Genomic DNA, 20,705 nt, shown 5'->3' on the forward strand with positions numbered 1-20,705 from the left:
TCAAACGCTTTACTGAAGTCCATGTATATGACATCTACAGCCCTTCCCTCATCAATTAACTTTGTCACTTCCTCAAAGAATTCTATTGGGTTTGTAAGACATGACCTTCCCTGCACAAAACCATGCTGCCTATCACTGATAAGTCTATTTTCTTCCAAATGTGAATAGATTTTATCCCTCAGTATCTTCTCCCAACAGTTTGCCTACCACTGACGTCAAGCTCACAGATCAATAATTCCCTGGATTATCCCTGCTACCCTTCTTAAACAAAGGGACAACATTAGCAATTCTCCAGTCCTCCGGGACCTCACCCGTGCTCAAGGATGCTGCAAAGATATCTGTTAAGGCCCCAGCTATTTCGTCCCTCGCTTCCCTCAGTAACCTGGGATAGATTGCATCCGGACCTGGGGACTTGTCCACCTTAATGCCTTTTAGAATACCCCAAACTTCCCCCTTCCTTATGCCAACTTGACCGAGAGTATTTAAACATCCATCCCTAGCCTCAACATCCGCCATGTCCCTCTCCTTGGTGAATACCGATGCAAAGTACTCATTACGAATCTCACCCATTTCCTCTGACTCCACGCATAAATTCCCTCTTTTGTCTTTGAGTGGGCCAATCCTTTCTCTAGTTACCCTCTTGCTCCTTATGTACGAATAAAAGGCTTTGGGATTTTCCTTAACCCTGTTAGCCAAAGATATTTTATTACCCCTTTTAGCCCTCTTTATTGCACGTTTGAGATTTGTCCTACTTTCCCGATATTCCTCCAAAGCTTCATCAGTTTGAAGTCGCCTAGATCTTATGTATGCTTCCTTTTTAATTTTAGCTAGTCTCACAATTCCACCGTCATCCATGGTTCCCTAATCTTGCCATTTCTATCCCTCATTTTCACAGGGACATGTCTGCCCTGCACTCTAATCAACATTTCCTTAAAAGACTCCCACATTTCAAATGTGGATTTACCCTTAAACAGCTGCTCCCAATCCACATTCCCTAGCTCCTGCTGAATTTTGTTATACTTGGCCTTTCCCCAATTTAGCACTCTTCCTTTAGGACTACTCTCATCTTTGTCCATGAGTATTCTAAAACTTACGGAATTGTGATCGCTATTCCCAAAGTAATCACCGACTGAAACTTCAACCACCTGGCCGGGATCATTCCCCAATACCAGGTCCAGTATGGCCCCTTCCCGAGTTGGACTATTTACATACTGCTCTAAAAATCTCTCCTGGATGCTCGTTACAAATTCTGCTCCATCTACGCCTCCAACACTACATGAGTCCCATTCAATGTCGGGGAAGTTAAAATCTCCCATCACGACCACCCTATTGCTCCTACATTTTTCTATAATCTGTCTACATATTTGTACTTCTACTTCACGCTCGCTTTTGGGAGGCCTGTAGTAAAGTCCCAACAATGTTACTGCACCCTTCCTATTTCTTAGCTCTACCCATATTGCCTCAGTACTCGAATCCTCCATCGTGACCTCCTTAATCACAGCTGTGATATCATCTCTGACCAGTAATGCAACTCCTCCACCCCTTTTGCCTCCCTCTCTATCCCTCCTGAAGCATCTATACCGTGGGATATTTAGTTGCCAAGTCTTGCTCTTCCCTCGACCAAGTCTCAGTAATACCAATAACATCATATTCCCAGGTACTAATCCAAGCCCTAAGTTCATCTGCCTTACCTGCTACACTTCTCGCATTGAAACAAATGCACCTCCGACAACCTGTCCCTTTGCGTTCATCATCTCTTCCCTGTCTACTCTTCCCCTTAGTCACATTGAGTTTATTATCTAGTTCCTTACTGGCTTTAGTTGCTGCCTCTTTACTGACCTCTAACTTCCTAATCTGGTTCCCATCCCCCTGCTACATTAGTTTAAAACCTCCCCAACAATGTTAGCAAAAGCACCCCCTAGGACATTGGTTCCAGTCCTGCCCAGGTGTAGGCCATCCGATTTGTAATGGTCCCACCGTCCCAGAACCTGTTCCAATGTCCCAAAAATCTGAACCCCTCCCTCCTGCACCATCTCTCAATCCACGTATTCATTCTGACTATTCTTGAATTTCTACTCTGACTGTCACGTGGCACTGGTAGCAATCCTGAGATTACTACCTTTGAGGTCCTACTTTTTAACGTATGTGGCTGGTTGGGAATCTACACTAAATTAAAAAAATTAAGCATTGGTAACTAATTAAACATAATTACTGAATTATAATTTAGAGGGGTATCTAAGCCAGAGATCGGAGAGTACTATATTTAGCTTTCGCATTTATATTAGAAATCTAGTGCTAGGAAACAGATAGTTAACAGTAACTTAAATAAAATATATATAATTTTTAAAAAAAAACTTTTAATTTTAATTAATTGACGCAATGTCAATTAGAGGGGTGCAGTGCTCTGACTGTGAGATGTGGCAGGTCCGGGAGGCTTCCAACTTCCCGGATGGCTTCATCTGCAGAAAGTGCACCCAACTGGAGCTCCTCACAGACCGCATGGTTCGATTGGAGCAGCAATTGGATGCACTTAGGAGCATGCAGGTGGCGGAAAGCGTCATAGATCGCAGTTATATAAATGTGGTCACACCCAAGGTGCAGGCAGAGAAATGGGTGACCACCAGAAAGGGCAGGCAGTCAGTGCAGGAATCCCCTCTGGTTGTCCCCCTCTCGAACAGGTATACCCCTTTGGATACTGTCGGGGGGGATAGCCTATCAGGGGAAAACAGCAGCAGCCAGAGCAGTGGCACCATGGCTGGCTCTGATGTTCAGAAGGGAGGGTCAAAGCGCAGAAGAGCAATAGTAATAGGGGACTCTATAGTCAGGGGCACAGATAGGCGCTTCTGTGGACGTGAAAGAGACTCCAGGATGGTATGTTGCCTCCCTGGTGCCAGGGTCCAGGATGTCTCCGAACGGGTAGAGGGCATCCTGAAGGGGGAGGGCAAACAGGCAGAGGTCGTTGTACATATTGGTACTAACAACATAGGCAGGAAGGGGCATGAGGTCCTGCAGCAGGAGTTCAGGGAGCTAGGCAGAAAGTTAAAAGACAGGACCTCTAAGGTTTTAATCTCGGGATTACTCCCTGTGCCACGTGCCAGTGAGGCTAGAAATAGGAAGATAGAGCAGCTAAACACGTGGCTAAACAGCTGGTGTAGGAGGGAGGGTTTCCGTTATCTGGACCACTGGGAGCTCTTCCGGGGCAGGTGTGACCTATATAAGAAGGGCGGGTTGCATCTAAACTGGAGAGGCATAAATATCCTGGCCGCGAGGTTTGCTAGTGTCACACGGGAGGGTTTAAACTAGTATGGCAGGGTTGTGGGCACTGGAGCAATAGGTCAGAAGGTGAGAGCATTGAGGGAGAACTAGGGAATAGGGACAGTGGGGCTCTGAGGCAGAGCAGGCAGGGAGAAGTTGCTGAACACAGTGGGTCTGGTGGCCTGAAGTGCATATGTTTTAATGCAAGAAGTATTACGGGTAAGGCAGATGAACTTAGAGCTTGGATTAGTACTTGGAACTATGATGTAGTTGCCATTACAGAGACCTGGTTGAGGGAAGGGCAGGATTGGCAGCTAAACGTTCCAGGATTTAGATGTTTCAGGCGGGATAGAGGGGGATGTAAAAGGGGTGGCGGAGTTGTGCTACTGGTTAGGGAGAATATCAAAGCTGTACTGCGGGAGTACACCTCAGAGGGCAGTGAGGCTATATGGGTAGAGATCAGGAATAAGAAGGGTGCAGTCACAATGTTGGGGGTTTACTACAGGCCTCCCAACAGCCAGCGGGAGATAGAGGAGCAGATAGGTAGACAGATTTTGGAAAAGAGTAAAAACAACAGGGTTGTGGTGATGGGAGACTTCAACTTCCCCAATATTGACTGGGACTCACTTAGTGCCAGGGGCTTAGACGGAGCGGAGTTTGTAAGGAGCATCCAGGAGGGCTTCTTAAAACAATATGTAGACAGTCCAACTGGGGAAGGGGCGGTACTGGACCTGGTATTGGGGAATGAGCCCGGCCAGGTGGTAGATGTTTCAGTAGGGGAGCATTTCGGGAACAGTGACCACAATTCAGTAAGTTTTAAAGTGCTGGTGGACAAGGATAAGAGTGGTCCTAGGATGAATGTGCTAAATTGGGGGAAGGCTAATTATAACAATATTAGGCGGGAACTGAAGAACATAGATTGGGGGCGGATGTTTGAGGGCAAAACAACATCTGACATGTGGGAGGCTTTCAAGTGTTAGTTGAAAGGAATTCAGGACCGGCATGTTCCTGTGAGGAAGAAGGATAAATACGGCAATTTTCGGGAACCTTGGATAACGAGAGATATTGTAGGCCTCGTCAAAAAGAAAAAGGAGGCATTTGTCAGGGATAAAAGGCTGGGAACAGACGAAGCCTGTGTGGAATATAAGGAAAGTAGGAAGGAACTTAAGCAAGGAGTCAGGAGGGCTAGAAGGGGTCACGAAAAGTCATTGGCAAATAGGGTTAAGGAAAATCCCAAGGCTTTTTACACGTACATAAAAAGCAAGAGCGTAGCCAGGGAAAGGGTTGGCCCACTGAAGGATAGGCAAGGGAATCTATGTGTGGAGCCAGAGGAAATGGGCGAGGTACTAAATGAATACTTTGCATCAGTATTCACCAAAGAGAAGGAATTGGTAGATGTTGAGTCTGGAGAAGGGTGTGTAGATAGCCTGGGTCACATTGAGATCCAAAAAGACGAGGTGTTGGGTGTCTTAAAAAATATTAAGGTAGATAAGTCCCCAGGGCATGACGGCCTAACAGGAGCTGCAGCTGGACACACTTCCCGCACATGAAGGTCTCAGGGGCATCGGCCGCGTCCCTGAACTCCCACATTGAGCACGAGGAGCATAACACGGGATCTGGGATCCCCTGCCACTTTTACACTTTACCTTAACTGATTACAAATATAATATCAAATAATGAATAAGTGAAAGGAATAAAGATTTTACTTACCAATCACAATACTTACCAACACACGAAGAGTTAAATTTCTCCCAGCTACTGCTAATTGGAGCACTTTCCTAACCAGCCAATCAGGTGAAATGAAATGAGGTCACTGCTTTGCTGTGATGTCACTCTTCAAGGTAAGTTTTTAAAGTTGAAAACTTACATTCCCGACAGACCCCTGGCTACTGCTCCTGCCGAAAATCTGAAGGCCGCTTCTCTGGCAGCTGGGTCCCCGCCACTCTCCTCGCGCTCTTTTATCCTGTGTCCCTGCCACTCTCCTTGCGCTCTTTTATCCTGTGTCCCCGCCGCTCTCCTTGCTGTCTTTCACTGTGTCCCTGCCGCTCTCCTCACGCTCTTTTATCCTCTGTCCCCGCCGCTCTCCTCGCGCTCTGTCACTGAGTCTCCGCCACTCTCCTCGTGCTCTTTTAAATGAAATGAAAAATGAAAATCACTTATTGTCACAAGTAGGCTTCAAATGAAGTTACTGTGAAAAGCCCCTAGTCGCCACATTCTGGCGCCTGTTCGGGGAGGCTGGTACGGGAATTGAACCAAAACACTTAACCAGCAACCACTGCACCCCACACGAGAACAGCAATCAGCTGTTATGGGCCTGTGCAAAACATTTAAATCTTTACTACTTACCCAGCAGTCACTCTGTCCTCACTCCGACCAGATTCAGCTGGAAACTCCCAACAATATGTTTTTTTTTTAAATTACTACCCTTCTCAGCAAGCACTCACTCAGCAACCACTGCGCCCCACACGATAACACCTCAGGGAAAAGAAAAACTACTTGCTAGTCACCAGCCAATCACTTACCTGCTGGCTGTGACGTCACGGTTCAACTTCTACCTGCCCTCGAGTCTCCCTCTTGATCTTTACTCGGCTGGGATCCTTACAGTGATTGTCTTTTTTGCTTGGTTAGAGGAGGAGGTAGGGAGGGAAACACCGAAGAAGGGTTTAACTGTCACTTGACAACAGCTCCTCCACAAACCACCTTCAAGATACGGTGACCGCAATGCACTGATACAAATTTTCCCCGCAACAGCCAATCAGCAGCTCCACTCTACCGCCCTCTGCTGGATGCTTGTCTTGACTTGAACACCTAGGGTGTCTTGCTCAGGTACACTTTCTGGATGCAGTGACCGCAATACACTGATGCAAATTCTCCCCGCAACAGCCAATCAGCAGCTCCGCTCTACTGCCCTCTGCAGTAGGTACCCCTTATCCCTAAGCAGCCATCCTTGCAGATGTTCAGGCCCTTCAAAAAGCTGAGGAGCCTGGGAGTGACTCAGGATGTAGGAGTAATGGCAACTTCCAGAGTTCCTGGCAGAAATGTGCATAATGTGCTTCTGGCGATCACACACCTATTGTACATGGATGGAATGGTGGCCCTTGATACACTTTCAAGGAAGAGTGGAAGGCCCTTACCATGGAGCCCTTGAAGTCATATGGGTATAGTTAATTACACCCGGCACTCTTGGTTGTGAAGCTGGTGAATCTTGCTATCTGACTATCTTCATCCAAGCAAAAGTCACATACTAATGAGCCTTCCTGTGACCTCCTTTATGCAGCTTTATGTTGTGCACTACGAGATTCCACAGAGGTCTCCTGTTGATCCCTGGAAAAATCCACAAGCGATGAAATTCAGCAGGGCTGTCACCTTTAAAGCCTTTGGCCTTCAAATCCACGGTACATCAGGTCTTCATGAAGAATGTGACAGATGTGATCTACCATAGCTTAGGACAAGTGCAGACATGTCTCACTCAGTTGTAAAAGGAGAGTCTTCTTCAGATGCCCCTTGGTCTGGTGAATCACCTCCATTGTTTCCCCTGAACTTCTTGTTCTTTCTCTGGTTCTGCTTGACCCTTGACATCAAGCAGGGCTCCTGGTAGAGCTGTGCTCTGTGTCATCTCTCTCTCCTTTGCCACCTCCATTGGATTAGAACCCTCAAAAAGGCAGCATTAAGCCCTCAGATCCCTTTTGGCTTTGACATTCTTTCTGAAATGCAACAATGAAGACATTAATGAGGAATGGTTCAAGATAATGAAGCTCACAATCTGATACCTATAGGACTGTAATGGTCTACAGTGGTTTCAGCCCTACTTAATTTGTTGCTGATGCTCCCCTGTATTTGAGGTGCTACCACCCACATTGAGGTGACCAAGATGTCAACCCAGAATCGTGACATCTGAGACCATGATTAGTGTGAAAAGGTTTGAGTGAAAGTGCTACTGGTGTTCCAGTCTCTGATCTGGCATTTCAATTAATTTCGGAATATCCTTTGGCCTGACAGGAATATCAATTCTGGAGGGGATCTGACTGGCATTAATGGAATGCCATATATGCTGCACATGTATTAATGCTGATATGCTGCGAATGTGATGTGAAGCCAATGAGTAATGAGTATCCCTCTAACAGCGCTGATAAGTGCATTGGCTTCCACTGGCTTTCTTCATTGGGTGGCCTTCATCCTTTCTCTATAATAAGACTCCAGTTCACTCTTACAGCACCAATAGGTATGAGAGCACCCACGGAAAGAACCCCTTAGCCTAGCAGTGCGCTCCTCCTACACAGCCTCAACTCCTCCCGTTCAGATCTGCTCCTACTTTCAAATTTAAAACTTACTATTTTGAAACAAGCTTCAACGCTTTCTCTCTGACTGTGTCCCTTTCTCTTCCTGGAACCTCACAATGTGAAGGTAGGGCTCCCTGCTGTTATTCCCCAACCTCCCCCAATAATACTGGGTCCTATAGTCATTGTGGTGGACATTCTTGCCCTCTCACCTGAACCCATCACTACTGACGTGCCCATGACCCATGTGGACCTCTACCCACCCCAACTGTAGGCTGTGCCTGATCACCACCACCCCCCCCCCCCCACTCCCCGACTTCCTAAAGCTTCACATACCTCCAGCTGCAGATGCCTCCCATTACAATCACTATACCATCTGCAGCCTTTTACAGAGTCAGACATGCCCAAGGAAGCTGATTTCACTGATTTCTAAAACTCCCAATCCTCAGACTTGCAACTTTTTTCTGCAACATTGTAAGCCTCTTCTTTTAATCTGATAGTATTGTTAACTTCCTGGGTGAGCCACAGATGGTTCCATCTTGCTGTGTTTCTGTCCTTTAATGGAATGTATTTTTGTTGAACATTTTGAATTGTGGTAAAGGTCACCTCAGACAGCTCAGCAAGTTGATCTAGTGAGTAGCTGAACACAAAAGTTCAATATCCAGTCTGTCGTCCAAAATGGATTTCGGTCAAGGTGCCATTCGAGACACAATTCATTGCATTGTACCTGGGTTATGGGAAGGAAATTCAGCACGGGTTCTGACTGCTGTGATTGTTATTTCAACATGATGTGGAGATGCCGGCGTTGGACTGGGGTGAGCACAGTACGAAGTCTTACAACACCAGGTTAAAGTCCAACAGGTTTGTTTCGATGTCACTAGCTTTCGGAGCGCTGCTCCTTCCTCAGGTGAATGAAGAGGTATGTTCCAGAAACACATATATAGACAAATTCAAAGATGCCAAACAATGCTTGGAATGCGACCATTAGCAGGTGATTGTGGAATTGTGATCGCTATTCCCAAAGTAATCACCGACTGAAACTTCAACCACCTGGCCGGGATCATTCCCCAATACCAGGTCCAGTATGGCCCCTTCCCGAGTTGGACTATTTACATACTGCTCTAAAAATCTCTCCTGGATGCTCGTTACAAATTCTGCTCCATCTACGCCTCCAACACTACATGAGTCCCATTCAATGTTGGGGAAGTTAAAATCTCCCATCACGACCACCCTATTGCTCCTACATTTTTCTATAATCTGTCTACATATTTGTACTTCTACTTCACGCTCGCTTTTGGGAGGCCTGTAGTAAAGTCCCAACAATGTTACTGCACCCTTCCTATTTCTTAGCTCTACCCATATTGCCTCAGTACTCGAATCCTCCATCGTGACCTCCTTAATCACAGCTGTGATATCATCTCTGACCAGTAATGCAACTCCTCCACCCCTTTTGCCTCCCTTTCTATCCCTCCTGAAGCATCTATACCTTGGGATATAGATGCTTCAGGAGGGATGTGTGCGGAACTTGGCTATAAGTTTCTGCTCGGCGATTCTGCGTTGTCGCGCGTCCTGAAGGCCGCCTTGGAGAACGCTTACCCGGAGATCAGAGGCTGAATGCCCTTGACTGCTGAAGTGTTCTCCGACTGGAAGGGAACATTCCTGCCTGGTGATTGTTGCGCGATGTCCGTTCATTCGTTGTCGCAGCGTCTGCATGGTCTCGCCAATGTACCACGCTTCGGGACACAATTCACACCTCTTTAACCTGGGGTCACCCCATCTCTGGATCTGTAAAGATTTAATCACCTGCTAATGGTCGCATTCCAAGCATTGTTTGGCATCTTTGAATCTGTCTATATATATGTTTCTGGAGCATACCTCTTCATTCACCTGAGGAAGGAGCAGCGCTCCGAAAGCTAGTGACATCGAAACAAACCTGTTGGACTTTAACCTGGTGTTATTTCAACAGTCATTCCTGCCTGAAGTTCATGTGAGCTCTTCAGTTAAGTTTGGAATAAGACTTTAGCACAACCTCACCCATGCCTCCAGGTTAAGTGGCATCCCAAAATTTGGTATTAGATGAGTAATGCAGGCAAATAATGGCCATGGGTAAGATATTAATCGGATGATGGTAGCAGAGTGTTAATGTCACTGGGCTAGTAATTCAGAGGCCCAGGCTAATGCTCTAGGGACGCGGGTTCAAGTCCCACCATGAATTTAAATCCAATAATTAATGAAATTCGATTAATTAATAAGCCTGGAATTGAAAGCTAGCCTCCGTGATAGTGACCTGAAGCTATTGTTGATTGTTGTTACACCCATCTGATTGACTAATGTCCTTTTAGGGATGGAAACCTGGTGCCCTTGCCTTAGATCATAGAATTTACAGTGCAGAAGGAGGCCACTCGGCCCATCGAGTCTGCACCGGCTCTTGGAAAGACACCCTACCCAAGGTCAACACCTCCACCCTATCCCCATAACCCAGTAACCCCACCCAACACTAAGGGCAATTTTGGACACTAAGGGCAATTTATCATGGCCAATCCACCTAACCTGCACATCTTTGGACTGTGGGAGGAAACCGGAGCACCCGGAGGAAACCCACGCACACACGGGGAGGATGTGCAGACTCCGCACAGACAGTGACCCAAGCCGGAATCGAACCTGGGACCCTGGAGCTGTGAAGCAATGCTACCGTGCTGTCCTGGTACGCATGTCAACGCTATGACCAAGAAGGCACAACAGCGCCTATATTTTCTCAGGAAACTTAGGAAATTCAGCATGTCCACATTGACAGATGCACCATAGAAAGCATCCTGTCTGGCTGCATCACAGCCTGGTATCGCAGCTACTCGGCCCAAGACCGTAAGAACCTACAGTCGTGAACACCACCTCGCTCATCACACAAACCTACTCCAGATGAGGCCTAGCTAGTGTCTTATACAAGTTCAATACGTCTGGTCTAGGTGTGACTCCAGTTCCACAACAATGTGATTGACTCTTCGTAACTGCCACCTAATCTTCCTAACTGCCCTGTGAAATATAACTGCCACCTAATCTTCCTAACTGCCCTGTGAAACGTAACTGTCACCTAATCTTCCTAACTGCCCTGTGAAACATATCTGATACCTAATCTTCCTAACTGCCCTGTGAAACGTAACTGCCACCTAATCTTCCTAACTGCCCTGTGAAACATAACTGCCACCTAATCTTCCTAACTGCCCTGTGAAACGTAACTGCCACCTAATCTTCCTAACTGCCCTGTGAAACGTAACTGCCACCTAATCTTCCTAACTGCCCTGTGAAACGTAACTGCCACCTAATCTTCCTAACTGCCCTGTGAAACGTAACTGCCACCTAATCTTCCTAACTGCCCTGTGAAACGTAACTGTCACCTAATCTTCCTAACTGCCCTGTGAAACATATCTGCCACCTAATCTTCCTAACTGCCCTGTGAAACGTAACTGCCACCTAATCTTCCTAACTGCCCTGTGAAACATAACTGCCACCTAATCTTCCTAACTGCCCTGTGAAACGTAACTGCCACCTAATCTTCCTAACTGCCCTGTGAAATGTAACTGCCACCTAATCTTCCTAACTGCCCTGTGAAACGTAACTGTCACCTAATCTTCCTAACTGCCCTGTGAAACGTAACTGTCACCTAATCTTCCTAACTGCCCTGTGAAACGTAACTGTCACCTAATCTTCCTAACTGCCCTGTGAAACGTAACTGCCCTCTATTAAGCCACTCAGTTGTACCAAGGACAGCAGTGTTTCAAAAAGGTAGCTCACTATTGCTTTCTCAAGGTCAATTAGGAATGGCAACAATTGATGATCTTTCCATTGATGCTCGCATCCCGTGAAAGAATAATATAAAAAATCAGACTGTTTTCTGCTCGTAAAATCCAATGCCAGCATGGAGTCAAAGCCTTCGTCAGAGGCAACAGGCTGTTTTTATCAGCTGCTTATCAAAAAACATTTTGCTGTTTCTTTTGTGGAGAATCTTGAAATAGTGTAAATGCCCTGCAGAGTTCAGAATGTACAGTGGTCTTTGTTTTTCATTTTGGGATAAAAATTAAACCAGTACCAACTATGTCATTTTCTTTTTCTCCCTTGTAACATGGTCTTTGGGATTTGAGAAGATTTCTAATTCCTGTATCAACTCTCGCAAAACCTACAATTATGATAAATGGTAGATATAGAAACTAATCTAACCCACATAAATCTAGATATTGACATAATTTTGGGTTATGCTCTTAGGATCAAGTAGTGGATCAAGGACATCCGAAGGAGAAACTGAAAAAGAGATTCTGTACTGGGATACAAAGATCCAGCCTATTCTTGATGAACTTTGGCCTTTAAATAATGGTGGGTGATTTTATTTTTATAATTTGCAAGATTTTCCATTGATGGTCATTGCAAGCTACCTTCATTTTGTTTTCAACCTGATCTATTTTTACTTGTAACATTTCCTGGATTTCCTGTAACAGCAGTACAATAATATTGGCTCATATCAAGGAACTGTTAAAAGGATACATTGGAAAAGTGGAAGTAGTGACTTGAATGTACACCAAACAAACCAATGTTCTCTCATATTTCTCTTCTTTCTACAGATTGGTTATTGCTTTTCATGGTCCTTTTAGGATTGCTTCACATGCGCACATTTTTTAAAGAATGTTGGGTGTGCATGGTCTAACAGTTCCCTGTGCAGTACATTCCAGATTGCTGCATGGTTGTGCACCTGCCCAGCTTAGGGCAAACACTGTTCCTGAGTGCCATGGAGTGCTGCTGCATGAACAATGGGAATGTGATACACTGGGCAGCATGAAACGCTGGTGTCTTTGAGACGTCATGTGAAGATTCAATCATTGATCTTTACCCCCAGCATAAGGTCATTAGACATCTTCTAGCACTGCTGCCAGGTCCTCGGGTCCAAACTCCAGCAGTTGACCATTCTGATTACCTGCTCCCACTCCCTTTTGAGGCTGATACTTGAGGATCTCCTTGGACCATTTAACACCTCTAGTGCCAAATCGGTCAATTTAGACCTATGGAAATCATTTTTTCCACCTTGCCACAAAAGGTACACTGCCTTTAAGAAAAGCCAAGCTGTCAAGCAAGAGATTGGGAGACAATGGGCGGAATTTAATCCAGAAAGAGAGGTCCCCCTCATTGTCTCTGTTGGGGAATGTTTGCTGTATTAAGTGGCAATTAAATACTTGCTTATATTCAGTCAAGGGATGCGGGCATCGTTGGCGAGGCCAGCATTTATTGCTGCTATCCCTAATTGAACTGCTGCAGTCATGTGGTGGGTAATGCACCCACCAGAGACCTTAAATTGCCAAGAGATCAAGACCACAGATGAATGGGGGCGAGATGGGAATCAAGGGGCAGGATCACTATGGTGAATGGGCAAAGGGGGTTCAGAAGAAAGGTCAGGGGATTCGAAGTTAGAGGGCCTTTGAACAAGGCAACCCCCCCTCCTCCTGCAAGCAAGCATGATAGGGTTTGCTTTTTGACCTTCCTGTGTGTTGACTCATCTGCCTGCCGCTGGTTAAATACCAGTAGCACTGGGATGAGGCCCTAAAGTGGGTATTAATTTCCCACGTAAGGGCTTCAATTAGTGTATGAGCAGGAAGGCTGGCCGTGAGCCTTCCTGTCTCTTCCCTATTAAGTCTGGGGTCCCCATCCTGCACCCTCAACCCCCAACTTCCCAGGGGATTGTTAAATTCTGCCCAACATTGCTGATACCACCAGCATTTCAGCCTAGCAAACTGTAACAATAAAATTCATTTTACAGCTGTCAAATAGTTTAGCGCTCTAACCAGTCAACAAAAGAGGTTTATTTTCATTATTTTATTATCTCATTATTTTAGCTGTCGGACATTAAGCAGTGCAATAAACTTGTATGTTTAGATTCACTAACAGATTTTGAAACAACTGTTTATATATTCATGCTATTAGAACCAAATCTTTTGAATCTTGAAAGCAGAAAAAATTCTAAACTAACATTTAGGTTTTAAAACCTGTCATCTGTTTGGTCTTTCCTTGACCTTTGTTTAATGCTGTTCACAACCGGAGAATAATTTGGCCACTACCTGAGGCTTTGCATTTCATATCCTCTCCATCACAAAGGCTACTGACCTTCATAACATCATCCACCTCATCCCATCTGCCTCTGAAATCCCCATTCATGTTTTTGTTACATCAAAAGTCAATTTCTCCAATGCTCCACACACCAGCCTTTCAATCTATAACGTCAGCTCATAAAGGTCTCTGACGCTATTATCCTATTTCACACCAAACTGCATTGGCTCCCAGCGTCCCACTGTATCAAATTTAATATTTTGAAATTCCAAATATTGAAATCCCTACATGGTATTGCTCTTCCTACGAACTTCCCTCTCCTTCCAAACACTCACTTTCTCTGGCTCAGACCCAGGACTCTTGTGTAATCTCCCAAACTTTGCCCCATCATTGGTTGCCTAGGATCTATACTTCAGAATTACCTTAATTAACTCTTCTGCCTCTCCAACTTCCCCTCTTCCTTTAGGACCTCTGTTAAGTCCCACCTCGTTGGCCAGCCATTTTCCTCATGCCTTGTTTTTAAATGGCATATTTTTGAAAAAGATACCTAATTAAAGTCACTTTCTTTGGGAGTATATGGGAAAAGGAAAATAGTATTTTCAGCTTATCCTCTAGTGTTCTGCTAGTTTAACTTTGTCCATTTTGTCTCTTACAGTTCTTACCCTTAGATCATGGTATAGCTTGCTTTATTACAAAAATAAAGATTGGCTCCAGAAATTAAGCAATTGCAGAAATTGATCCAAAAGTAAAGAGAATTAAATCAGGAACCAATTATTCCTAATTGCAGAACATGAATATAAAATAAAGTTTTTATTTTATTCTGATTAGGCAATGATGCAGAACAACTCTGGAAAAAATGTTCCAGTCTCCATCGTACATTGCTGGAGGGGAACATGCTGGGAAAAATGTGTAAAAGAAGAGCTGTTCTTCTGAAAACACTATATAAACTGGTGGATGTTGGCTCAGATCAGCTCTCCATTCAGCTGGCTAAACTCATACTGGCGGTAAGTTTGATCCTTCATAGAGTTCTAGAGCCCTATTTCCAATCGTGGGCTTTTAGGTTTTAGCAGTTGAAGTGGGTGTCCATTTCTAACTGAAATTAATAATCCCAGAATTTGTGGTCAGCTGCGCAAACCATTCATTAGACTTGCCCACAGACTTTCTATCCTCAGTAGGAGATCTGGAAAGTGTGAGCAAAAAGAGCAATTGCTCAAGTCCTTAACTGATCAGATGGAAGAAATTTTAATCATAGAATGGTTACAGCAAAGAAAGAGACCATTTGGCCCATCAGGTCCATGCCAGTTCTGTGGAAGTGCAACTCACCTTGTCCCACTCCCCCACGATGTCCCCATAGCCCTTAAAATATTTGTGCAGTTCTACTTTGAAGGCTTTGATTGAATTAGCCTCTACCACACCCTCAGACAGGCCTTTCCAGATCATAGCCATGCGCTGCTTAAAAATGGTTTTCCCTCATATCACCATTGTTACTTTTGCCAATCATTTTAAATCCAGGTTATCTGATTTTTGATCCTACTGCCAACAGTTTCTTCCTAACCACTCTGTCCAGGCCCCTCATGATTTTGAAAACCTCTATCAAATCTCCTCTTAATCTTCTCTTCTCCAAGGAGAACACCCCCAGCTTTTCCCATGTAGCTGAAGTTTTTCATCCATGGAACCATTCTCATGAATCTGGCAGTGTAAGTTAGAATATTTAATTCAATCCCAAATCATGTACAGAAAGTGACAAAAAGAGAGAAAGGAATATGTGATTAAGAGAGCGAAAGATAACAAAAAGACATGCATTGGTTAATTATTTTTAATTTCCAACAATAATTAATAGGTAAAGAATTGAGATGCAAATAAGACATGAAAAAGTTAATTTTTAATGCCAGGGAGGTTCTTTGGCAGCACGTAAGATTTATCACACTGTTAAAAATTTACGAACGCTGGATTGAATAAGCACTAACTTTTCTGGAAAGGTTAGTGGGTATCAATTATCTAAATTCAGCAACTTCAAGCTATTCCATGCAATTCATACAATGCTAAATATCTCTAGCTGAAAGTATAGTGAAGGGGTTAGATTCTCCCAAAATGGGACTATGTCGCCACGCCGGCGTAAAAACACTGGAGTTTTACTCTGGAGTTTCCTGGAAAAAAGATCAGCTAATTCAGTGCCCTGCAGGGGGCTAGCAGGGACCCGGAGTGACTCACGCAGCTTTAACTACGGATACGGGCCCCGCACTTCCGGTTCGGAGACCACTCGGCTGCGCCGAGCTCCATGGCGGACTCGGACCGCGGAGCCACATACAAAAATTAGACCCCCCTCAGCCGTCTATAAGCCCCCCCCCCCCCCCGCCAGTGTCCGATCTCCTCGCCCCCCCACCACGGTGGCCGTGGACTAAGTCCGCAGCCGCCCCGCCAGCATCCAGACCGGCAATAGGTGGTTAGTTCCACGCCGTCTGCAACTCGGCCGGTCAGGAGTGGGCTGACCTCTGTCATTGGGCCCTCAGCCGCGCGGCGTCCTCCGCGATTACACCGATTCTGGGGTCCCGGAGAATCACCGGGCTTGATTTTGGCGTGAAAATGGATTCTCCGCCTCCGCGCCGAACGTGATTTTGGCGCGGGGCTGTGGGGAATCCAGCCCAAGATTCTGGGGAAACAAAGCAACTTGCAAATGATTTCCATGTTTAACTGCACATGTGTGGTCACGAGAAGTCATGTCTTATTTGCAGTTTAACATCAGTGAAGGCTGATAGCCAGACCATTGCTTCTAACAAAATATCTGGACTATTATCTTTTTTTTTTATTAAATATTTTATTGAAAATTTTTGGTCAACCAACACAGTACATTGTGCATCCTTTACACAATATTATAACAACACAAATAACAATGACCTATTTTATAAACAAAAAATGAATAAATAATAAATAACAAAAATGAAAACTAACCCTAATTGGCAACTGCCTTATCACAAGTAACACTCTCCAAAAATATAATTTAACAGTCCAATATATAATTATCTGTCGCAACGACCTATACATATTATACAGTATATGTTAACAACCCTGAGAGTCCTTCTGGTTCCTCCTCCCCGCCCCCCCCCCGATCCTGGGCTGCTGCTGCTGCCTTCTTTTTTCCATTCCATCTATCTTTCTGCGAGGTATTCGACGAACGGTTGCCACCGCCTGGTGAACCCTTGAGCCGACCCCCTTAGAACGAACTTAATCCGCTCTAGCTTTATAAACCCTGCCATGTCATTTATCCAGGTCTCCACCCCCGGGGGCTTGGCTTCTTTCCACATTAACAATATCCTGCGCCAGGCTACTAGGGACGCAAAGGCCAAAACATCGGCCTCTCTCGCCTCCTGCACTCCCGGCTCTTGTGCAACCCCAAATATAGCCAACCCCCAGCTTGGTTCGACCCGGACCCCCACTACTTTTGAAAGCACCTTTGTCACCCCCATCCAAAACCCCTGTAGTGCCGGGCATGACCAAAACATATGGGTATGATTCGCTGGGCTTCTCGAGCACTTCGCACACCTATCCTCCACCCCCAAAAATTTACTGAGCCGTGCTCCAGTCATATGCGCCCTGTGTAATACCTTAAACTGAATCAGGCTTAGCCTGGCACACGAGGACGATGAGTTTACCCTGCTTAGGGCATCTGCCCACAGCCCCTCCTCGATCTCCTCCCCCAGCTCTTCTTCCCATTTCCCTTTTAGTTCATCTACCATAGTCTCCCCTTCGTCCCTCATTTCCCTATATATATCTGACACCTTACCATCCCCCACCCATGTCTTTGAGATCACTCTGTCCTGCACCTCTTGTGTCGGGAGCTGCGGGAATTCCCTCACCTGTTGTCTCTCAAAAGCCCTCAGTTGCATATACCTGAATGCATTCCCTTGGGGCAACCCATATTTCTCGGTCAGCGCTCCCAGACTCGCGAACTTCCCATCCACAAACAGATCTTTCAGTTGCGTTATTCCTGCTCTTTGCCACATTCCATATCCCCCATCCATTCCCCCCGGGGCAGACCTATGGTTGTTTCTTATCGGGGACCCCCCAAGGCTCCAGTCTTTCCCCTATGCCGTCTCCACTGTCCCCAAATCTTCAGTGTAGCCACCACCACCGGGCTTGTGGTGTAGTTCCTCGGTGAGAACGGCAATGGGGCTGTCACCATAGCCTGTAGGCTAGTCCCCCTACAGGACGCCCTCTCTAATCTCTTCCACGCCGCTCCCTCCTCCTCTCCCATCCACTTACTCACCATTGAAATATTAGCGGCCCAATAATACTCACTTAGGCTCGGTAGTGCCAGCCGCCCCCTATCCCTGCTACGCTGTAAGAATCCCTTCCTCACTCTCGGGGTCTTCCCGGCCCACACAAAACCCATGATGCTCTTTTCAATCCTTTTAAAAAAAGCCTTCGTGATCACCACCGGGAGGCACTGAAACACAAAGAGGAGTCTCGGGAGGACCACCATCTTAACTGCCTGCACCCTCCCTGCCAGTGACAGGGATACCATATCCCATCTCTTGAAATCCTCCTCCATTTGTTCCACCAACCGCGTTAAATTTAACCTATGCAATGTGCCCCAATTCTTGGCTATCTGGATCCCCAGATAACGAAAGTCCCTTGTTACCTTTCTCAACGGTAGGTCCTCTATTTCTCTACTCTGCTCCCCTGGATGCACCACAAACAACTCACTTTTCCCCATGTTCAATTTATACCCTGAAAAATCCCCAAACTCCCCAAGTATCCGCATTATTTCTGGCATCCCCTCCGCCGGGTCTGCCACGTATAGTAGCAAATCGTCCGCATACAAAGATACCCGGTGTTCTTCTCCTCCTCTAAGTACTCCCCTCCACTTCTTGGAACTCCTCAACGCTATCGCCAGGGGCTCAATCGCCAGTGCAAACAATAATGGGGACAGAGGGCATCCCTGCCTTGTCCCCCTATGGAGCCGAAAATATGCAGATCCTCGTCCATTCGTGACCACGCTCGCCATTGGGGCCCTATACAACAGCTGCACCCATCTAACATACCCCTCTCCAAAACCAAATCTCCTCAACACCTCCCACAAATAATCCCACTACACTCTATCAAATGCTTTCTCGGCATCCATCGCCACTACTATCTCCGTTTCCCCCTCTGGTGGGGCCATCATCATTACCCCTAACAGCCTCCGTATTTTCGTGTTCAGCTGTCTCCCCTTCACAAACCCAGTTTGGTCCTCGTGGACCACCCCGGGACACATTCCTCTATTCTCATTGCCATTACCTTGGCCAGGATCTTGGCATCTACATTTAGGAGGGAAATAGGTCTATAGGACCCGCATTGTAGCGGGTCCTTTTCCTTCTTTAAGAGAAGCGATATCGTTGCTTCAGACATAGTCGGGGGCAGTTGTCCCCTTTCCTTTGCCTCATTAAAGGTCCTCGTCAATACCGGGGCGAGCAAGTCCACATATTTTCTATAGAATTCGACTGGGAATCCATCCGGTCCCGGGGCCTTTCCCGCCTGCATGCTCCTAATTCCTTTCACCACTTCTTCTACCTCGATCTGTGCTCCCAGTCCCACCCTTTCCTGCTCTTCCACCTTGGGAAATTCCAGCCGATCCAAGAAGCCCATCATTCTCTCCCTCCCATCCGGGGGTTGAGCTTCATATAATTTTTTATAAAATGTCTTGAACACTCCATTCACTCTCTCTGCTCCCCGCTCCATCTCTCCTTCCTCATCCCTCACTCCCCCTATTTCCCTCCCTGCTCCCCTTTTCCTCAATTGGTGTGCCAGCAACCTGCTCGCCTTCTCCCCATATTCGTACTGTACACCCTGTGCCTTCCTCCATTGTGCCTCTGCAGTGCCCGTAGTCAGCAAGTCAAATTCTACATGTAGCCTTTGCCTTTCCCTGTACAGTCCCTCCTCCGGTGCTTCCGCATATTGTCTGTCCACCCTCAAAAGTTCTTGCAGCAACCGCTCCCGTTCCTTACTCTCCTGCTTCCCTTTATGTGCCCTTATTGATATCAGCTCCCCTCTAACCACCGCCTTCAGCACCTCCCAGACCACTCCCACCTGGACCTCCCCATTATCATTGAGTTCCAAGTACTTTTCAATGCACCCCCTCACCTTAGACACACCCCCTCATCTGCCATTAGTCCCATGTCCATTCTCCAGGGTGGGCGCCCTCCTGTTTCCTCCCCTATCTCCAAGTCTACCCAGTGTGGAGCGTGATCCGAAATGGCTATAGCCGTATACTCCGTTCACCTCACCTTCGGGATCAACGCCCTTCCCAGCACAAAAAAGTCTATTCGCGAGTAGACTTTATGGACATAGGAGAAAAACGAGAACTCCTTACTCCTAGGTCTGCTAAATCTCCACGGGTCTACACCTCCCATCTGCTCCATAAAATCTTTAAGTACCTTGGCTGCTGCCGGCCTCCTTCCAGTCCTGGACTTCGACCTATCCAGCCCTGGTTCCAACACCGTATTAAAATCTCTCCCTATTATCAGCTTTCCCATCTCTAGGTCCGGAATGCGTCCTAGCATCCGCCTCATAAAATTGGCATCATCCCAGTTCGGGGCATATAGGTTTACCAAAACCACCGTCTCCCCCTGTAGTTTGCCACTCACCATCACGTATCTGCCCCCGTTATCCGCCACTATAGTCTTTGCCTCGAACATTACCCGCTTCCCCACTAATATAGCCACCCCCCTGTTTTTCGCATCTAGCCCCGAATGGAACACCTGCCCCACCCATCCTTTGCGTAGCCTAACCTGGTCTATCAGTTTCAGGTGCGTTTCCTGTAACATAACCACATCTGCTTTAAGTTTCTTAAGGTGTGCGAGTACCCGTGCCCTCTTTATCGGCCCGTTCAGCCCTCTCACGTTCCACGTGATCAGCCGGGTTGGGGGGCTTCCTACCCCCCCCCCCTTGTCGATTAGCTATCCCCTTTTTCCAGCTCCTCACCCGGTTCCCACGCAGCTGTATCTCCCCTAGGCGGTGCCCCCCTGCCCATCCCCTCCCATACCAGCTCCCCCCTCTCCCCAGCAGCAGCAACCCAGTAATTCCCCCCTCTCACCCCCCCCCGCTAGATCC

General features: G+C 46.5%; 1 protein-coding gene across 2 annotated transcripts in view; it reads left to right on the plus strand.

Moving 5' to 3' along the window:
- The window catches only part of armc2 (armadillo repeat containing 2), a 316,108-nt gene that overhangs the window by 140,180 nt on the left and 155,223 nt on the right, over positions 1-20,705 (plus strand). For both annotated transcript variants that reach the window (XM_072499968.1, XM_072499969.1), the window contains 2 exons: positions 11,790-11,897; positions 14,445-14,620. In XM_072499968.1, the coding sequence (XP_072356069.1) occupies positions 11,790-11,897; positions 14,445-14,620 (284 nt within the window). The remainder of the gene's footprint in view (positions 1-11,789; positions 11,898-14,444; positions 14,621-20,705) is intronic.

Source organism: Scyliorhinus torazame, chromosome 4, assembly GCF_047496885.1.
Source record: "Scyliorhinus torazame isolate Kashiwa2021f chromosome 4, sScyTor2.1, whole genome shotgun sequence".
NCBI classification, from domain to species: Eukaryota; Metazoa; Chordata; class Chondrichthyes; order Carcharhiniformes; family Scyliorhinidae; genus Scyliorhinus; species Scyliorhinus torazame.